This window comes from Phyllostomus hastatus, unplaced genomic scaffold, assembly GCF_019186645.2.
Source record: "Phyllostomus hastatus isolate PE091 unplaced genomic scaffold, TTU_PhHast_1.1 phas_scaffold_93, whole genome shotgun sequence".
Lineage (NCBI taxonomy): Eukaryota > Metazoa > Chordata > Mammalia > Chiroptera > Phyllostomidae > Phyllostomus > Phyllostomus hastatus.
The window spans coordinates 3,878,680-3,897,925 of record NW_025334042.1 but is presented as its reverse complement, the minus strand read 5'-3'; the positions used below and the strand labels follow the sequence as shown (position 1 = coordinate 3,897,925).

The following is a 19,246-nucleotide window of genomic DNA, read 5'->3' as shown; positions in this document are numbered from 1 at the left end:
CACATTTCTAAGTATATTTGGAAAATTTTAAGGACTATACTTGTATACAGTCATTTGTTCAAGGCAGAAAATTTTCTCTGTTGATGTCATCATGGCCATTATACATCTGGACAAATAAACTTGCTAAACTTACAGTAGAAGCTATTTAGTGAACTGACAAAATGTTTATTATATTTAGTTTCTTTGTTGGTTTAAAGTCAGAAATGGCTGTCATGGTGGTATACTGAAGGTCCAGAAAGAGAAAATTCAAAGATTGTTGTCCTAAATAATTTCTGCTTTCTTCCTCTCTTAGGGATGATAGAAACAGCACAAGTGGATGAGAGGGCAAAAGGCAATGGCTCCAGTCAACCAGGAGCTGCAAGGCGAGGTGTACAGATTATTGATGATGAACCTCAAGTCCAGAGCGGTGGTGGAGGGTGCTGTTCTTCTGGATAACTCTTCACACCTAAGAAATTAAAACAAACTGTGGATCATTGCCCTCAACATGAAGACTGCCATATTCCAAGTCACGTTATTTTACCAATGGAATAATAGAATTAACAGTATTTTAAATTACGTTTATAACACTGCAGAGACCTTAAGTGCTAAACTTAGTGGAGTTTGTGACCAGAGAATTGGCATTTTCTACAAATGTTAACAAAGCAATTACCAATGGCCTTTTTACATATTCTTTTCTTTAATAAGGATTAATATGCATGTAGAAAAGACCTACTTAAAGGCTTCATTTATATTCTTTTAAATCAAATCTTTATTTAATAACTTATATATGTTGTTGGAATGGTATACATTTTGCAGCCCTTTGTATTTTGTGGTAGTTTTGAATTGTATCACTTCTAAACAGCAAACTGTTTTTGTTTTCGTTTTGTTTTTTTTAATTAGCAGATACCTGAAGTTCTATTTTTGCAGGGTTTGCACAAGCCCCTAACTGTCTACTACTTTGGTATAATCTATATACATCCTGTATGCTGAGCTGGTAAAATACATTGTACATTACATATTAAATATTTTATCTGCTTTTACAAGCGCAAGGTGCAAAAATATATACAGTAGTCTCATTGATGACTGTAAAGTGATTAACATTTGATGATAATGCCTAAGCTTTTTGACTCTGATATATAAAGATCATAGCTCCCTTCACTTTTGTCTTAATTTGAAAGTGGCGTGTTTAAATTTTCACATATACTTTACTTGAATTATTGCTGTTGTCACGATTTTGCCTCTGTAAGTACATCTGATGATTGAACAGCAGCATTTGCCTTTTGGTTTGGGTTGGTATTTTTGTTTTGTTTTGTTCTTCTAATTATAAAAGAGGTGACTTCTGCCAATTTTGCTTTAGAATGGTTATCTCAGTAGTATTTGAGTGGAGCATGCTGAGTTTCACTTCTTCAATGGCTTTAGTTTCTCTTAGGCTTTATAGGAGATGGGTTCACTGGTGTGAGAAGAGAGGAGGTCCCAGATAGAAGCCACTCACCAAGACTCATTCATGCAGCATGTTAGTGGTAGTTTATGCTCCTCAGGCAGCACTTTTAGATCCTTTGAGAGCAAGTTGTATTCGTTCAGTGCTTACCAGAGATGAACACAGAAAGCTATGTTTAATTTTATAAGAGCTGTTTGGAGTTTCTGTGAAGGGAAACATTTCATTTAATGCAGTTGCAGCGAACACTGGAAAGATTTATTATAAAATTATATTCTTATATACTTCGTAAATTAGTCTCATTAGATTTTTTTTTCCTTAAGCATAGGACTGAACTTAAATTTGTTCATTTTAGTAGAATCAGGCACAGCTTACAGAAGAAACACAAATTGTAGAAATTAACATAAATTGTTCTTGTTTTAATATATATATTTTTCCATTTCTGTCATGCTTGGAAAACTAGTAAATGTATGTCTAAGATAAAATGTAATGGTCCCTGGATTTACTTCTTATAAGAAGCAATAGTATGCAATAAAGTTGTTAGCATGAGCAGTTACGAGGATATAAAGAGGTTATAGTTACTAGAGAATTACTACCATATTTTAAGTTAACAAGCTTAAACTTTCCCAAATGAGTTAAAAATTGAATGAATTGACACTTTAATGTTATGATGTTAGAATTTTAACTTAGCATAAGAGTTCTATGAGCCCTCGGTTTACCATTTTAATTATTGTCCTTGCCAAACTAAATACACTGACCTCTGTGTGTGTTTTTGGGATACTGGGGTGGGAAAGTCAGGGAAAGAAGCTAAAATTGTCTTTTATGGGATAACTGTACTCCGTGTAGTTTCTGGGTTTCCTGTGAAATAAGTGTTTATGCAGGGGGTTGGGGAAGGTGGGGAATCATGAGGACAATAGAAGAAAATTGTTTTGGCCGCCTTTCAAAGGTAGTAAAAAAAGCCTTGCCATTTCTACTGTTGTAGATGGGAAATAAGTTCTTTTCCATTGGAGTGAAATAGGTTTTCTAACAGAGAGATGAAATTGAGCTTTATTCCAAAAAAATAAAGCCTAATAATTGGAGAACTGTATTCTGAATTTGGACACTAAAGTCCAAATAGGAACCTGTGTTCCGGAGTTGCCACATAATTATTGGTGGGCTATAACCACTTTCCTGCTGGGGTTTTTTTTTTTTTTCCTTCCTTTCTTGGTTTCTATGTATCTTTCTTAACCTCAAGCATTTTATTAATTTTTTATCCTGTAATTAAATTCAATAGCAACAGTAGATAATATAGTATACCTGTCTTTGCTCTGAAGACCCCCCTAAAAGTCTTTAGGTAACAATAGGGTGAAATGGTAATGAAAGACTGATCAATTATAGTATGTTTCCAAAGGAGAGGTAAAGAGATGTTAGACTGAGGATGAGGAAGTTCTTCTGATACTTTCTCCATATCTGATATATCTTTTATGTTCCTGTCCTTGTAATTGTGCTATTAGGAAGAAGACACAAACCACCTACCATGTTATGTATTAAAAGTAATAGGTAGGTAGAATCAATGTATTTTTCAAATGGTAAGTGTATATACTTAGTATATTTAAAAATTGGTTTAGGATAGTCATTAAAAATACCTGAATATTATGTTAAAAGTATATAATCTTTTCTGTAATGCTAATGGCTATCCTGCACCTTGTTTTGCTAGGTGATTACAGAAGAAGATTATTGTGGGGTTTTTTTTTGTTTTTAGAAGATTATTGTTTTTAAAAATGTATATTACAACAATTTTGGGGTAAACAGTAATCTGAAAAGAAAAAAGCATCATGTTATTGGATTAAATAAGAGTGTTTGAGTTTGTTTTGTTCTAGGGATGTCTCCTGAAAATACCCTAGATCTATGTCTGTTAGAGCTAATTTAAAATCTTTTTTTATGTTAGCCATGTATTACTTCTTAGTGATAACTTTTAATTCATTAAGAAAAATGAATCATATTCATTTTTAGATTCTTAGTAAGAAAATATAAAATTTGGGAACTAGGGAAGGGATAGTGAAGAGTAGAATGGAAGTTAAGTAGATTTGAAACTGTAACCTGACAATTTTTAAAATAATTTTGAAAAATATGTTACTTTTATCGCATAGTTCCTAAATAAGTCAAGCTATGCATCATGCCAGACTATTCGGAGATTTAAAAAATGAATTGTGATGCTGATTATTTCTTTTAATTCATAGTTTGTGATTATCTGTATTATAAATGCTACCAAGAGTCTAGATCATTGTACTTACTCCAGATAATACAGTTTTCCCTTATACTTACCACTTATTTTCAGAAGTGGTTTGATACATGCCTTTAACTGTTCAAATTTATCTTTTAACTTGTTTGCCGTTACAGTTTTCATAGGTCCTTTATAGATACAATGTGATAAAGAAGGAATACGTAATTGGAGACCGTTTAAGATGTTGGGGTCTTCTACACAAGAGTGTAGAAGTAGTGACCAGCCGTAGCCTCACAATAATGTCTAAAGATTTACAGACTGCATGAATCCTTCAGTATTGTTTTCTAAATGACAAAATGCATTACCTACACTTTAATAATTAAAAGCTGGAATTCATTGAACATACACATTTATTTGATTTGATAATAGGCATTGATTCTAGTATGTTGCTGTTCTGTAGTTTTAATCAACTAAAACAGAGTAATGTATTTGGTTGTTGGCCAAAATTCATGCTACACATAGGTCTTACTTTGATGGCTTTTCCTTTTTCAAGAAAATAATTTCTAAATACTCCTGAGAGTTTTCAATATCAAGCAAAAATGATTCACTTCTAAACAAGTATCACTTTACTTTATCTGGGATTTATATATTATCTCTTTTCTGAAGAGCTGGGTGTACTTTTGAGTGTTAACTTTTCTACTGTAACAACATCTCTGCGGTAGATAAAAGAGCGTCACAAGTTATTGTACATTGTAAACCCAGTAAGAAAGCCTCTTGCCCTCTTCAGAAGCCTGCACATATGTCCAAATGCATCACATTAAAGCCAAAAGATGGGCTTGCCTACTTAAACGAACTTTATTCCCATTGTATCAGTTCTTACCTTTATTTTAATACTTCCTGGCAGCTGTGTCATCTCTTCATTATCAAATACTCAAGAAAAAGCTAATATGATTTCCTTAAATTTGAATTTTTGTGGAGCAATGAGAGAAAGCTTAGGGATAGCAGATATGAAGTATGATAATGTTGAAAACTAGACAACGGTGGTATTCGCTAAACTGTATTTTGCAGTGAGCTATTTTAAGGAAACGATATGTGACTTCCTAGAACTGTAAAGTTCTTCATTTTGTATTTAATTATCTGAGTAAGAATGTATTCTAGGAAAGGGAATAAAAATACAGGTATGGTAAATATGCCCTTGAGGACCCCTCCCAAGTGATAGCTCTCGGTCTCTAATACGTACTCTTCAGTTAACTTTTTGCTGTGCATTTATATACATTTTTACCTGTAGAAAGGCATAGTATTGTGGGTTTTAAATTTTTACATGAAGTGTTCTTACTATGCATATGTTTTGCAACTTTTGCTTTTTTCTCATACCAACCCACCTAGGAGCTCTTACGTCTGTATTACAGACTTTCATTTTCTCCCACATTTCTGTGGGCATGTTTTGCCTTTTTTAATAACCTCTGACTGCCCATGAAACCTCCCATAAGATATCTGGTCAGTTTAATGGACTTCATTTGAATCATAAAATTTTAAGGCAAACCAGTGCTTGCTTAGAATCAGAGTCTCCCTACGCGTGTGAATCAGGAAATTAAAAAGGTACCTGCTTACAATACATTTGAAGTACATGACTTCTGGGCTACTGTTGACTGATTAATATATAAAATTCAGGAGTTAACTTTAACAGATTATTTATTTAGAATAGGTTTTTATTTGAAGGAAGAAGGGGGAAAGTATGGTATAAACTAAAACAAGTCTTGATTCAGCTTGGAGTAGTTAAGTCATGCAAGGCTTCATGCTACCAAAAATTTAAATTTCCATTTTATCTGTACCTTTAATACAGAATAAAAAATGAAAGTTCCTTTTCAGCTCTTCTTTCCCCACCATCCTACGTATCTCTTTAGAGGTAACCATTGTTAACAATTAAGGTGTGTTTGTCTCTGTTATATAAAAATGTTTTTGTTTATGTCTGACCTTTGTGTTTCACTCCCTGAAAGCCAACTTTTACCCTACGTCAAATTCCATCAAGAACAAACCAGCGTCCCACTTGAAAGCAAGTAAAAATAGTGGTGACAGTTCAAGAACTAGAAGTGAACTGACTCTCAAGATGTTTTGTGTTCATCATAAATTAATCTTAAGGAGTAACACATTCTGGCAAACTCACACCGTTACTGGTTTCTATCCCTTATAGGAAAAGGGCTGAGAAAGGACTGCAAGTGAAGCTTCCTAATGCCCATGTAATTTTGGGTTGGGCTCATTCTCGGCATCCTTTCTTACTTGGCATTACTGTGTCCCCAACACTCACTTTAGGTATTTCTCTGCACTGTCAAGGCAGTACCTTAGCATGTTAGTGCCATGACAGAAAGTTAACCATGTTCTCCAGAACAAAACTTTTATTCATATTTGACTTTTAATGAAAACAGCAATTGCACAGCTCCATGATTTTGTTAATAATTTCTGGATGGTCTTTCAAAAAACAACACATTCTGGTTTTCATGCCTGTTCTATCAGTTTCATCCAGTGCCTGCTGTGTGCCCAGTGCCCTTTATAGTTAGAGATTAAAATTGGAGAGCCATTGCTCATAGTCCAGGATTTGAGTAGTTTATCTGTGGGTATGAGGTCAACTAATACATGTTCACATTCAGTATTTGATCAGATACATGCCAGTGAGACTTGGGGTAATTAGGATGACAGTTCAAGTTGATAATGAAAGTTGAGGTAAAGCTGGACAGATGATTTTGAGCCTTGCAAATAATTTTCCAGACAGACTAAAATAGAATAACTTGTTTTCTAGCTTCAAGGGGGCAATTAAGTGGTCCTCAGGCCCAGATTGCTCTTCCAAATTTTGTAATAATAGTGAAGAAACAAATGCCTTGTGGTTATTTAGACAGCTGATCTGTTTTTAGCCTAGGAAAAAAATGCATTTGAGAAAGCAATTGTATAGCTCTCTGTGCCTGTGACAGATGTTTTCTTCGCGTTGTCACTAGACAGTAACCCAAGAAACAATTCATTACTGTTTGGAAGAGTGTAACAGTGTAATTTGTGACTTTCTAAATATACTTTCCAATTTGGGAGTTTGGGGTCCTCTTTTTCCTACCTGAAATTGGAGACATGCCAGAAAGATAGCTTAATGAATATGAGTCTTCTGCTAATCTTTCCAGTATGGTTTAAGGATATCTTTTTAAGTACCACATATTAGTATAGGTAATACCATCTAGATCGCCTCTTGGCCTTTTAGGGCAGAAAATAGAATGAAATCATTGGCTTTTTTATAAAAGTATTCCTTGAGCTAGTTACTAAGAAGTAACTTAAATTTATCTGTATTAATTCATCTGCACTAATTCATGAAAGGTGAATAATTTCAAAGATCTAGTGACAGTTCTTCAAAATGTAAAAGCCCTGTAAAGGAAAAACAACACAGCAAGAGCAAGATGCTTTGAAAATTTTTGGCTGTGTCCGGGGTGACAAAATTATACTTTTGTCCAAAAACTATATGTAATAGAAGCTCCTCCTCCTCCCCACCCCAGAATTCCATATTGATGCATTTAAACCTGAAAATGTACTGAAGAAGTGGCATGAATAGTTTCTCCCTTCGAAGATTTTAAGGCCAACAGTGGTGGAACAAGAAAAATCACAGATGAAGGACAATTTTGGTTGAACTTGAATGAAGATGGTCAGATTCGGCATTTAATTTACTGAGTACTTCTTTTTGATATGTTGTCTTCCAGTGACATTTGATAATTCTGATTTATCAACATTTGGTTCACTGCTTTGCCAGAACTATAGGAGCACTGCTGTCTTTTGATCAAAAATTTTAAAAATTACTAACATGATGTAGAATTATTTGTCAAGTAATCACTGTGTGCCATAAAAGCACAATTCTCATAAAAGCAAACTATGGATTGTGTGGCAGGGATATGATTCATAAAAATTGAAGGAGGGCAGGAACTGGCTGGGTAGCTAAGTTGGTTAAAGCATTATTCCTATGCACCAAGGTTGCGTGTTCAATCCTTGGTTCGGGGCACATACAAGAGTCAACAAATGAATGCATAAATAAGTGGAACAACAAATCCATGTTTCCTTTCTCTAAAATCAATCATTTGAGGGGAGTTCCTTAAATGCAAAACTAAGATAAAGTGTAGTGTTGAATGAGAGCTTTATACAATCTGATAATGATTCTTATCTGTTTTTATTGATAGCAAATCCTGGGAATATGGGTGGGTGCAATTAAATAAAAATTGATATGGGATTGGGAGTATTAATAGGCAAAAATCCAAAATAAATTGTCAAAGGATCAAAGTATTTGTAGTGGTGCTAAAGAAACAAAGCAGGTCCAAGCCAAGCACTGCTTTTTGTAAAAAGGAAAAAGAGCTTGTGTTTAATAATAATGAAGTTTTGGGGATATCAGCCTAATGATGCCTTATGCTGACAGTATTTTAAAGTCAGCTTTAACATCATTAGGGAAGGTTGAGATCAGTTCTGTGACCTTTACTTACCAAGGTTAACTAATATCTTTTCCAGAGTCAACTCTCCCGTTCTCCCTCAGTTGTCTTTCTCTTTCATCAGTAAGTTACACAGATACTTCCAGCTACTTTGCACTTGTATGATGAATTCCAAATTTTTTATAGTCACAATTTTTGCTAATGCTATCATGAATTCCCCTCCTATCTTTTGGAAAACACTGGAACTTGAGCTGTTCACCATTTTTGCCCTAATGATGAAAACTGGGTAGAAGTTAGTGTCCCAAAATTCTTAGTATTTGACATTTTTAGAAAAATGTGTTAAGTTTTTAGCTTCTTCAATTTTTCATGATAATTTTGCTGTTTTGTTTTTGCTTTCTGGTTTTGCAGTGTATTTAATGGGATATTCAAAGCAAATCCTCACACCACATGAACTCAAATGAATTTTTATGCCATTTTAACATATATACCAAGAACTACTAAAATGAACCTCTGCAAGCGCCTGATGGGGCACCCCAAATGAGAAACAGTGAATGGACAGAAAAGAGAAAAAAACATGAAATTATTTTAAATCATAACCCCAGGTTGTCACTTTGATTAGTCTTGTAGACAAGTCTGTTTATCCAAATAAATAAAAAGTAATTGCACTGTTTTCATTTGAGTATCGTGGTCAGGATTCACATCCTGCTGTTACGAACTCATTTGTTAGACCTCTCAATTTCAGTTGTCTGCCTTTGTTGGTCTTTGGTAGTAAACTTAAAATGCTAGCACATTTGAAAATTTATGCCTTGTTTTTTGAGAGTCGGGAATGTGGTACATACACAGTCAGTAGATCCAAGGGGCTAAAGTGCAATGTAAGGCCAAGGAAGAATTAGTTGCTGAAGCAGTGAAAGAACCTCATTATGAGGTGTGAGACAAATGGAGTTAGCTGGGGCATAGTGTCTCGTGGCCCTGCGAGGAAGATCTACAAGTATTTATCCATGTTTCTGGGCAATTTGAGGAGCTCCATTTTGTTTGTACTTTCCTGAATTTTCATCTTATTTCACTCTAGCACACAATTGTAACTAACTTCACTTCATGGAAGCTTAGTGCGAAAGTTAGAACTTCTGTTTTACCATGCTTGTAAAAGGCCTGGAGAAGAAACATGCTTTATCAGTTGAAACTTCTAATTTGATGTGGTATTTTTCAGATGGTCATGTGACCCATTTATCCTTCCCATGTAGTTAACTTATGTGGTTTGCAAATATTTTAATAAAAGATCCTAAATTAAGATGACTGACTTTCTTGTATAGCTTAGAGAATTTAATCTGTTTCATGCATGTAAACATGTTTGGTTTGAATTTCTCCTCACATTATACCTAATGTGTGTATTTTTAAAATAAAATCATGCATAGCTTTAGGAAAACTGATATGGACAATGCATGAATATCACCGAGATTGTTTAAGTGAATCTGAGACTAAAAAATTTTTATTTTATTGCAATTTCATATATAAATCTAAGGAACAAACTTACAAACTAAAGGGCCTGTTTTGTTGCAATATATATATATATATTGCATATATATATGTATATATATACATATATATGTATATATATACATATATATGTATATATATATACATATATATATATGACAAAAGATTTCATTGTGGGAGGAGAAAAGAATTAGATGCTATGAATGAACAGGAAGAAAATTAGTAGGATCTGACAAAAGTGCTGAATAAATGAACTGGGCAGATTGATAATTTACCAGGCACTTTGTGTTTCTATTTTCATAATAGAGGTTAATCATGGACCATTCAATGCAGAGCATTTTACTGGTGCTCTGAAAAGTGTAAAAAATGTACTACTATAACATGCCCTCAAGGATCTTAAAAACCCAGGGCAAGACTCGAGTATTAGAGACATTAGAAACGGAGGAGGAGGTATAACGTTAGTATTTGTAGGAGACAATGCAAAGCTTAAGAGAGTCAGCTGAAAGTATCCTAAAACTAATAAAATTGCTGGGTATAAAATTAGTCACAGAAATTAAAAGCTTTCATTGATGTAAACAACAGCCAGTTAGAAGACATAATGGAAAAAGAGGCCCCTTTTAAGAACAAAGGAGAGAAAATAGGAATAAACAATATGCAAAACACAAAAAGAAAACTATATTTCTTCTGAAGAGAAAGCTCAAACATGGAAAGGCATATATTCTTGGACAGGAACACTTAATTTATGTACATGCCAGTTCTTTCTAAATTAATCTATATATGTAATGCACTCCCAATGAAAATATCAGGATTTTTCAAAACTGGAAGGAAAGCTGATTCCAAAGTTCCTATGAAAAGCAAGACTAGCCAGGAAAGCTCTGAAAAAGCAAAGAGGGTAGATGAGTCTTATTAAATATTAAAATAGAAAACTCCAATAATTAAAACAGTTTTGCCCTGGCACATAGGTAGACAGGTCATTAGAACAGAATTAAAAGGAATTTAGTACAAGATAAAGATGACATTTCAGTTCAGTGGAGAAAATATGGTTTACTCATTAAAAGGTGTTAGGATACCTGTGCAGCTTTTTGTAGGAAAAAGTTAAGTTGTATTCATACCTTGTAACAAAATAAAATCCAGTTTTAAATAGGAATACTGAAGTGTTTAAAGTACTTGAAAAAATCATGGGGGAATCTTAAAAGATTTTAGTGTGGTGAAGACATTCCTAAATTCAATTAAAACATACAGAAACAAAAAAATGTATTTTCACTATAAAATTACAATGATATATCACAAATACATTCTTCATTGCAAAAACCACCATAAAATAATGACAAATTTGGAGAAATACTTGCAATTTCTGTCATACATTGCTTAATATAAAAAGAACTCCTGTAATTCAATAAGAAAAAGTTCAATAGCCCAAAAGGAAAAAGACCTAAAACTATAGAGTTTTTACAGAAAAGGGTACTAATGACTCAAACTAAAAAAAAAGTTCAACTTCACTATTAAGAGAAATCAAAACTGTACACTAGACACTAGTCTAGTGTACAGTACTAGTAGACACTAGTTTTTTAAATCTATTTGATCAAGAAAGATTTTTTAAATTTTATAGAACATTGTGTTGTGTTCTAGATATTATTTTTTAAAGATTTTATTTTTAGAGGGAGGGAAGGGAGGGAGAAAAACAGGGAGGGAAACATCAGTGTGAGAAAGAAACATCAATCCATTGCCTCTCATGTGCACCCCAACCAGGGACCGAACCTGCAACCTAGGCATGGGCCCTGATCGGTAATCAGACCAGTGACCTGTTGCTTTGCAGGACGATGCCCAACAAACTGAGCCACACCAGTCAGGGCTAGATATTATTGGTAAGAATTAGGAAGCAACTGTTTTTACTGGTAGAAGTATATATTGGAACCACCACTAAGGATGGTGAACTGTATATTTTGGATTTTCTCACCCTTCAATTTATATTCCTAGTCAGAGAGGTTGGAAATCAATACATTTCCCAGAACTTATTGTAAAGCTAGAGTTCTGGAAACATGAAATTTTCTCAATGATATGTTTTCCATCTGATTTGAAAAGAGAAGTGAGGCATAGGGCATCTTCTTGAGGTTCTTGAATGTTGCAGTGTTGTGGGGAAACATTCTCTTTTCTTAGAAATTCAATAGCTGGTGTATTTTATTTTTATATTTATTTTTTAAAATGTTTATTATTGTTATGGAAACAAGTTTCCAATGCAGCAGCCACCAAGTGTTCATCCTCCGACTTCTGGATATGGAGGAGTAGTGATGGTGGCGGCAGCTTCTTAACCTGACAAATTCCTCAATTGTGGTTATCACCGCTTTCTCCAGTTTCCCATGTGTGAGAGGTCGTGCTGGCCCCTGGCTTCCAGCATGGCTCGGTGATGAGCCTGAGGCAGAAGCTCCCCTAGTGAATCAGTGTCATGGTTGGGTGTATTCTGGGGGGCTCAACCCAGGTTCCTAGACCTTCTTCCCCTTCAGCTCTCCCAAAGACTTTGTAAGCATCAAATTCCTTAAAAGTGCCTTCTCATTTAAAATACCTAGAGTGGTTTTGTTTCCTGTATTGAAAACTGACTGGTCATTTTGGCAATAGCAGTCAGAATTTTAAATATAAACATTTATTTCAAAAGGAAATATATTTAAACAATTTTACTTCTAAAAATATATCCTATAAATATGCTTGTATATGAAACATGTTTGTAAGAGGTTTTCCAATGTATTGTTTGTAAATTGACATCAGTAGGAGAATTGTAAAATGAATATTAGGTGTATAATAGAATCCTAGGTAGCTATAAAAAGGAGGGAGATTTGTGTATTTAAAAGATAAAATCAACAAGCAAATTAAGTGTTTAAAAAAAGCCAGGTGGCAGAACTGTGTATAATGCTTTAAACTTTTTTACTTAGCATTGTTGAAAATAATAGACATAAGATAAAGTACATATAGTTGAAGTTTGCAATTTGACAAGTGTGACCCATGAAACTATCATCAATCACAATGAAGATAATGAACATATCCATCAATTCCCAAAAGTTACCTTATGCTTCTTTGTTATCCCTTCCCCATTCCTGCTTTCCTTTATAATAGTTTAGCTTAAATTTTCTAGTATTTAATATTAAATAGAATTATATAGTGTGTAAACTTTTGAGTCCAGCTTCTTTTACTGCATAATTATGTTACAACTCGTCCATGTTGTAGTGTTTATTGATAGTTCATTCCTTTTTATTGCTCAGCAATATCCCTTTGTATGGATATTGCCTGTTCATTCACTTGTTTTTCATTCATTTGTTTATTCATTCACTTGTTTTTCATTTGTGGTTTATTCATTCACTTGTTTTTCATTTGTGGTTATACAAATAAAGCTCTGTAAACATGCATACAAGTTTTTGTAAAGATAGATGCTTTTATTTATCTTAGGTAACTACCTAAAAGTAAAATGGCTGGATTATTTGGTAGGTGTATGTCTAATTTTTCAAGAAAGTGCCAAAGTTTTCACAAAATAGTTGTACCATTTTACATTTCTACCAGCAGTATGAAAATTTCATTTCCTCCACATCCTTGTCAACACTTGATTTGGCCAGACTTTTTAATCATAACCATTCTAACAGGCTTGAATATTATTCTGGTTTCAATTTGTACTTCCCTGATGACAAATGATGAGCATTTTTTATATGCTTATTTGACTTCTGTATATCTTCCTGGTGACATGTGTGTTCAAATCTTTTGCTAATATTTTATTACTTTTTAAAAATTATTTAGTTTTGAGAGTTCTTTGTATATATTTAGGCTGTAAGTCCCTTATTGAGATACATGATTTACAAACGTTTCCTCCTTGTTCAGCTTATCTTTTCAGTCTCTTACAGTCCTTCAAAGGACATAAGTTTTAAATTCTGAAGTCCAGTGATCTCCTTTATGGAGTATGCTTTCGGGTTGTTTCTAAGAGCTCTTCACTTAGCTCATGGTCTTAAAGACTTTTCTCCCACGTAGTTTTCTTTGCTTGATTTTTTAAAACAGAATTTATTGAGGTGACAATTAATAAAATTATGTACCGTTCAGATGTACCGTTCTGTAACACATCGTCAGCAGACTGTGTTGTGTGTTCACCACCCCTGGTCAAGTCTACTTCTATCACCATTTATCCCCACTTTACCTTCTTCTGCCTCCCCCAACCCCCTTTCCTGTTGGTAATCATCAGACTGTTGTGTGTGTCTATGAGTTTTTCCTTTACTGATAGGTACATATTTATTCCCATTTTATTCTTATTTGTTCATTACCATTTACCCCCCCATATTCTCTTCCACCTGCACACCCCACAATCACCACAGTGTTGTTCCTGTCCATGAGTGTTTTCTTTTTTCTTCTTGCTAGATCCCTCTCCCCCACAGCACTCCACCACAGCGCTGTCAGCCAGTTCTTTTTCTATGAGTCTGTCTCTATTTTGCTTGTTATTAAGTTTGTTCATTAGATTCCACATATGAGTGAAATCATATGGTACTTGTCTTTCTCTGACTGGCTTATTTCACTTACCATAATGATCTTCAGGTCCTGCCATGCTCACGCAAAAGGTAAGATTTCTGTTGTTTTTATGTCCAAGTAATATTGCATTGTGTAAATATACCACCTCTTTTTTATCCACTCATCTACGGATAGGCACTTGGGCTGCTTCCAAATCCTGGCTATTGTAAATAATGCTGCAATGAACATAGGGGTGCATATATCCTTTTCAATCAGTGTTTCAGATTTCTTAGGATATACTCCTAGAAGTGGAATCACTGGGTCATAAAGCAGTTCCATTTTTAATTTTTTGAGGTAACTCCATATTGCTTTCCACAGTGGCTGCACCAGTCTGCATTCCCACCAACAGTGCTTAAGGGTTCCCTTTTCTCCACATCCTCACCAACACTTGTTGTTTGTTGATTTACCCATAATGGTCATTTTACCAGGGTGAGGCGATATCTCACTGTGGTTTAATTTGTATCTCTCTGATGATTACTGACATTGAGCACCTTTTCATATGTCTAATGGCCATCTGTATGTCCTCTTTGGAGAAGTATCAAGTCCATTTTTAATTGGATTATTGTTTGTTTGATGTCAAGTTTTATAACTTCCCTTTGTAATGATTTCTATTCTAATTAAGCTTGCAGTCTGGTGGGCATCTGGGGCTTCAACAAAATAAGCAACCTCCATATGTCCTTTTTTTTTGGCCTTCGTTTTAAATTTTGGTTATGAATTCAATCTAACACTCTGAAAACCTCTAACCGTTTGCTCATCCTCAGACATTTCCATCTCTATAAAAATGCAAGTCATCACTTAAATAAACCCTTTGGCTGCCACTCCCCCTCTCTGTTCACACTTATTCAGCGCAGGGTAGGGATTGAGGGAGACTCTAAGGCCAGATGCCTGGACTCAAATTTTACTTTGTCTTTCATTGTGTGACTTTGGCAATTTACTTAACTTTTTGTGCCCAGCTTCCTCATATAGAAAATGGGGATAATAATAGAATATATCTCATAAATTTGCTAAGACTATTAACTGAGTTATTACATATAAAGGGCTTAGAACACCCTCACACATGGTGTTATTCATAAATGGTAGCAGGTATTACTATTAGCAGAAGAGCCTGCTTGTGTCATTTCACCCAAGGCTAAGAACTCCCAACAACTGTATCCCTCCCATCTTCTCCCACCCAGTGGTCTTATAGATAATCTCATTTTCCCCCACAGTATAATAAACAGCATTCCCTCTACTGGCAATTTTTCTAGAATTAGGAACATGATCAAGAACCTCCCACTTTAAACAAACCTATCCTTAATTATGAGCATGTCTTCTCCTTTCCTATTTATAATAAAATTAACTGAAAATCCACATTAGTACCTCTCTCTATGGTCTCTTACTTTCCTTTCATTCCTCAAGCTACTTGTAACCTTCTATCTACTTCACAAAATTGTTTTTACCAAGGTCACTTGAAAGTCACACTAGCCAGGTGACAAAGTGGTTTCTAAATTCTACTCTGAAACCATACAGCTCCAATGAACTGATAACTAGAATTTTGCAAACAATGGAGATTTCAGTTGCCTGGAGATACTGTATAAGTCAGCAGTCTCCAGAGAAATAGAACCAATAAGGGATTATCCATCTATCTCTCTCTCTCTCCATCTCTCTATCTCTCTATATCTGTTTCTCTGGAGACTTTTTATGAGGAATTGGTTCATGCAACTATGGAGGCTGAGAAAACCCAAATCAGCTCTCTGCAAGCTGGAGAATCAGGAAAACTAGTGGTGTAATTCAATCCAAGTCTGAAGGCCTGAGACCCAGGGGAGCTGAGCATGTAATTCCCAGTCCCAGGGCAAAAGAAGGTGAGATGACAAGTCCCACTTCAAGCAGTGAGACAGGAGAAAAGGGGTAAATTCTTCCTCTCTCCACTTTTGTTCTATTCAGGCCATTAACAGATTAGATGAGGCTGAAACACACTGGGGAGGGCATTTCCCTGAGTCCATTAATTCAAACGCTAATCTCATTCAGAAACACATACACACACACTACGTTTTATTCGGGCACCTTGTGGCTGTTCAAGCTGACACACAAAATTAACCTTTACATTGTTTATCCCTTTAATTCATTTTATTTATTAGGATTTTTTGAAAACAGTTCTGTTAAAATAAGTCTGAACCAAAGACAGGAAGGAGAGAGGTACAGAGAGAGAACAGAGGACAAAGTTCTCAACCTTGAGTGCACATTTGAATCACTTGGGGAGTTTGTGTCCAGATACCTGGTCCCCACTCCCAGAAATATTGGTCAAGGCAAGAACTGAACGTAAATATATTTTTAAAAAATTTCAGATGATTTTGAATCACTGGAATAGGTAATCCTTAAGAAATGGGGCACAGACAAAAGTTAGTCTGTTGAGAGAGGCAAATTGTCTCCAACAGTTGCCGACGGTCCTGTTTAGTAACACTGGGCAGTGGTAAGTCCCTGTTACTGTTTCTGTTGCTGTTGTTTGCAGCCACAACTAGTAATTGGATCCAGACACTTGAGGGGACAAGAGAGCAGACCAAGTGCTTAATTGTTACTGTATGGGACATTAATAGCACTTAAAAAAAAAGTCTTCCTTGAATCTTTCTAAAGGTTAATTATCAACCAGTTCTTTCAATCCTTAAATTACTTTTAGAGAGTGTATTAGAAAGAGGAGCATGAATTCTATTAGGAGACTGTAGTACTAGTGTAGATTAATTATTCTTATTAATGGTATCCTGTTGTTCGTTTTCCACTACAAAGAGGTTAACTTAATCCTTGTTGCAAGCTTGCATATTGAGCAATTCTGGATAAACTGCATGTAGGATGATAACCTTCATAACAGGCACAATCCAATAAGGAGAAAAATTTGCTTTTGGAATGCAATTTCAAATTCATAAAATGAAATCCAGTATATTTAGAAGAGAGAATATGAGTTTCATGGTGTATTATTGTTATTCCTGAGGGAAATTTCCAATATTCTGTGACTCAACAGAGACTCAGGATAATATATGTTCTCGGCGCTACCTGAGGCATGCTAACAACTTAACCACATTTGACTTATTAGCAGGTAGGTATGGTTAATCAAAGGTTACACAACTTTGATCATAGCTACCTATATTTTGTTATTACTCTCTTTATGAAAATACATTTCAATAACAGAAAAACTCTCCATGTAAAGAAGGGTATGTTTAAATACAGTTATTTGTAAAGAGTAAGCTATTTTCATGAGACATATTGAAAGTTTTTTCACTGGTTCTTGTGAGTAAATTTAATAAAATGGTTCATTATAAGAATTGCCTTTTAAATTAAAAAACAGAAGCATTAAAATGAAAGTTAACTTTAGCAGAAATAGATATTGCATGATTTCTTCCACAAGCGCCTGTACTTTTTATTTTGCAATGATTTGTGTTCCCTGATATGCTTTATCTCATGCTTGACTGATTACAAGTGTGAAGGGGGATTAAATGTATTCGCTGTTGGCAATTTAGCATTAATTGTAATACACTGTAATCCAAATTACAATCTGTCATTTCCAGTCAGATTGTGAAGCACTGTAATTGTATTTTAGAGCCCCACTGCCATTGATTATAGCTACCTCATTTGTGTTTTAATATACCATGACGAATTTGTGAATGGAAATACAATGTTGTAACAAGCCAGGACACAAGTATTGTTCTTCCTACTATAACAGCAAGAAAGTTATTTCTTAACAAATGAAAAGGAGATAGTAAAACAGTAAAGAGGATTCATTTAAGGATGAAAGAGACACAAAAAGGCTTCAATTTTCTAGCAGTGCATAAAAATAAATAAGCCATGGAATTTTTAAAAACATTTTAAAGATTTTATTTATTTATTCTTAGAGAGAGGAGAAGGGAGGGAGAAAAACATTGATGTGTGAGAGAAACATCTCTCATACCCACCCAGTACCGGCCTACAACCCAGGCATGGGCCCTGCTGGGGATCAACCAGTGACCCTTGGTTTTCCAGGAGGACACTCAATCACCTGAACTACACTGGTCGGGGAGGGCTATGGGAGTTTAAAAACCACTTTTAAACAAAACATTATAAAAATATCTTTTAAAGATTTTATTTATTTACTTTTAGAGAGGGGAAGGAAGGGGGAGATGGAGGTTGCCTTTCATGCACTCCCCACTGGAAACCTGGCCCACAACCCAGGCCTGTACCCTAGGCTGGGAATTGAACTGGCAACCCTTTGGTTGGCAGGCCAGAACTCAATCCACTGAGCCACACCAACCAGGGCCAAAAATATTTTTTAAATTAACATTATTTTTGGAATCTAGTCATGATAATAAGGATTGTTTTACTTTATTCATTCAGTTTGCCACGTAGTATTCCACAGCTTATTGGGTATTCTCCCCTGATGATCATTCAGGTTGTTTATAAGTTTTTAGTATTACAAATAATGCTGTTGTGAATATTTTTATACATGATTGTTCATACAGGTGGAAGATTCACTAGGGAATATATTTAAAAGTGGGATTTCTGAATTTCAGAGTATGCACAGCCTAATGGAGATATATAAAAATATTATTATAATTAGTATAATATAATAAAATATATAATATAATGTATAACATTTATAGTAATATAATACATATTATAAATGTGTATTTATATTTATATTATTATATATTAAATATATGTATTTATATTTATAACATTATATATTAAATATATATTTATAATAGAAATATATTATATAATGTTATATGTTGTTATATATTATTATAATATAATATGACATTATATAATATTTAATTATTGCAATAATATATAATATTACAGATATTATTATAATACAGAGATTTTACTTTTTTAAAATTAAATCTCATGTAAAAACACTCTACATGAGACCTACCCTCTGGACAAATTTTTGTATACACTATCGTTGATTATAAATACAGTGTTGTACAGGCAAATCTCTAGAGTTTACTTATCTTGCTTAACTGAAATTTTATGTCCTTTTATTAGTAATTCCCAATTTACCTTCCCCCCTAACCCTGGCAACCACAGTTTCCCTCTTCGATTCTATGAATTTGACTACTTTAGATACATTATATAAGTAGAATCATGCAGTATTTATTTTCCTGTGACTGGCTTATTTCACTTAGCATAATATTCTCAAGGTGCATCCAAATT

General features: G+C 34.4%; 1 protein-coding gene across 1 annotated transcript in view; it reads left to right on the top strand.

The window, feature by feature from the left end:
* Positions 1-9,347, top strand: part of RAB21 (RAB21, member RAS oncogene family) — a 41,265-nt gene extending 31,918 nt beyond the window's left edge. The window contains exon 7 of the mRNA XM_045829022.1: positions 293-9,347. Coding sequence (XP_045684978.1) covers positions 293-435 — 143 coding nt within the window. The 3' untranslated portion in view covers positions 436-9,347. The remainder of the gene's footprint in view (positions 1-292) is intronic.
* Positions 9,348-19,246: the final 9,899 nt, after the last annotated feature.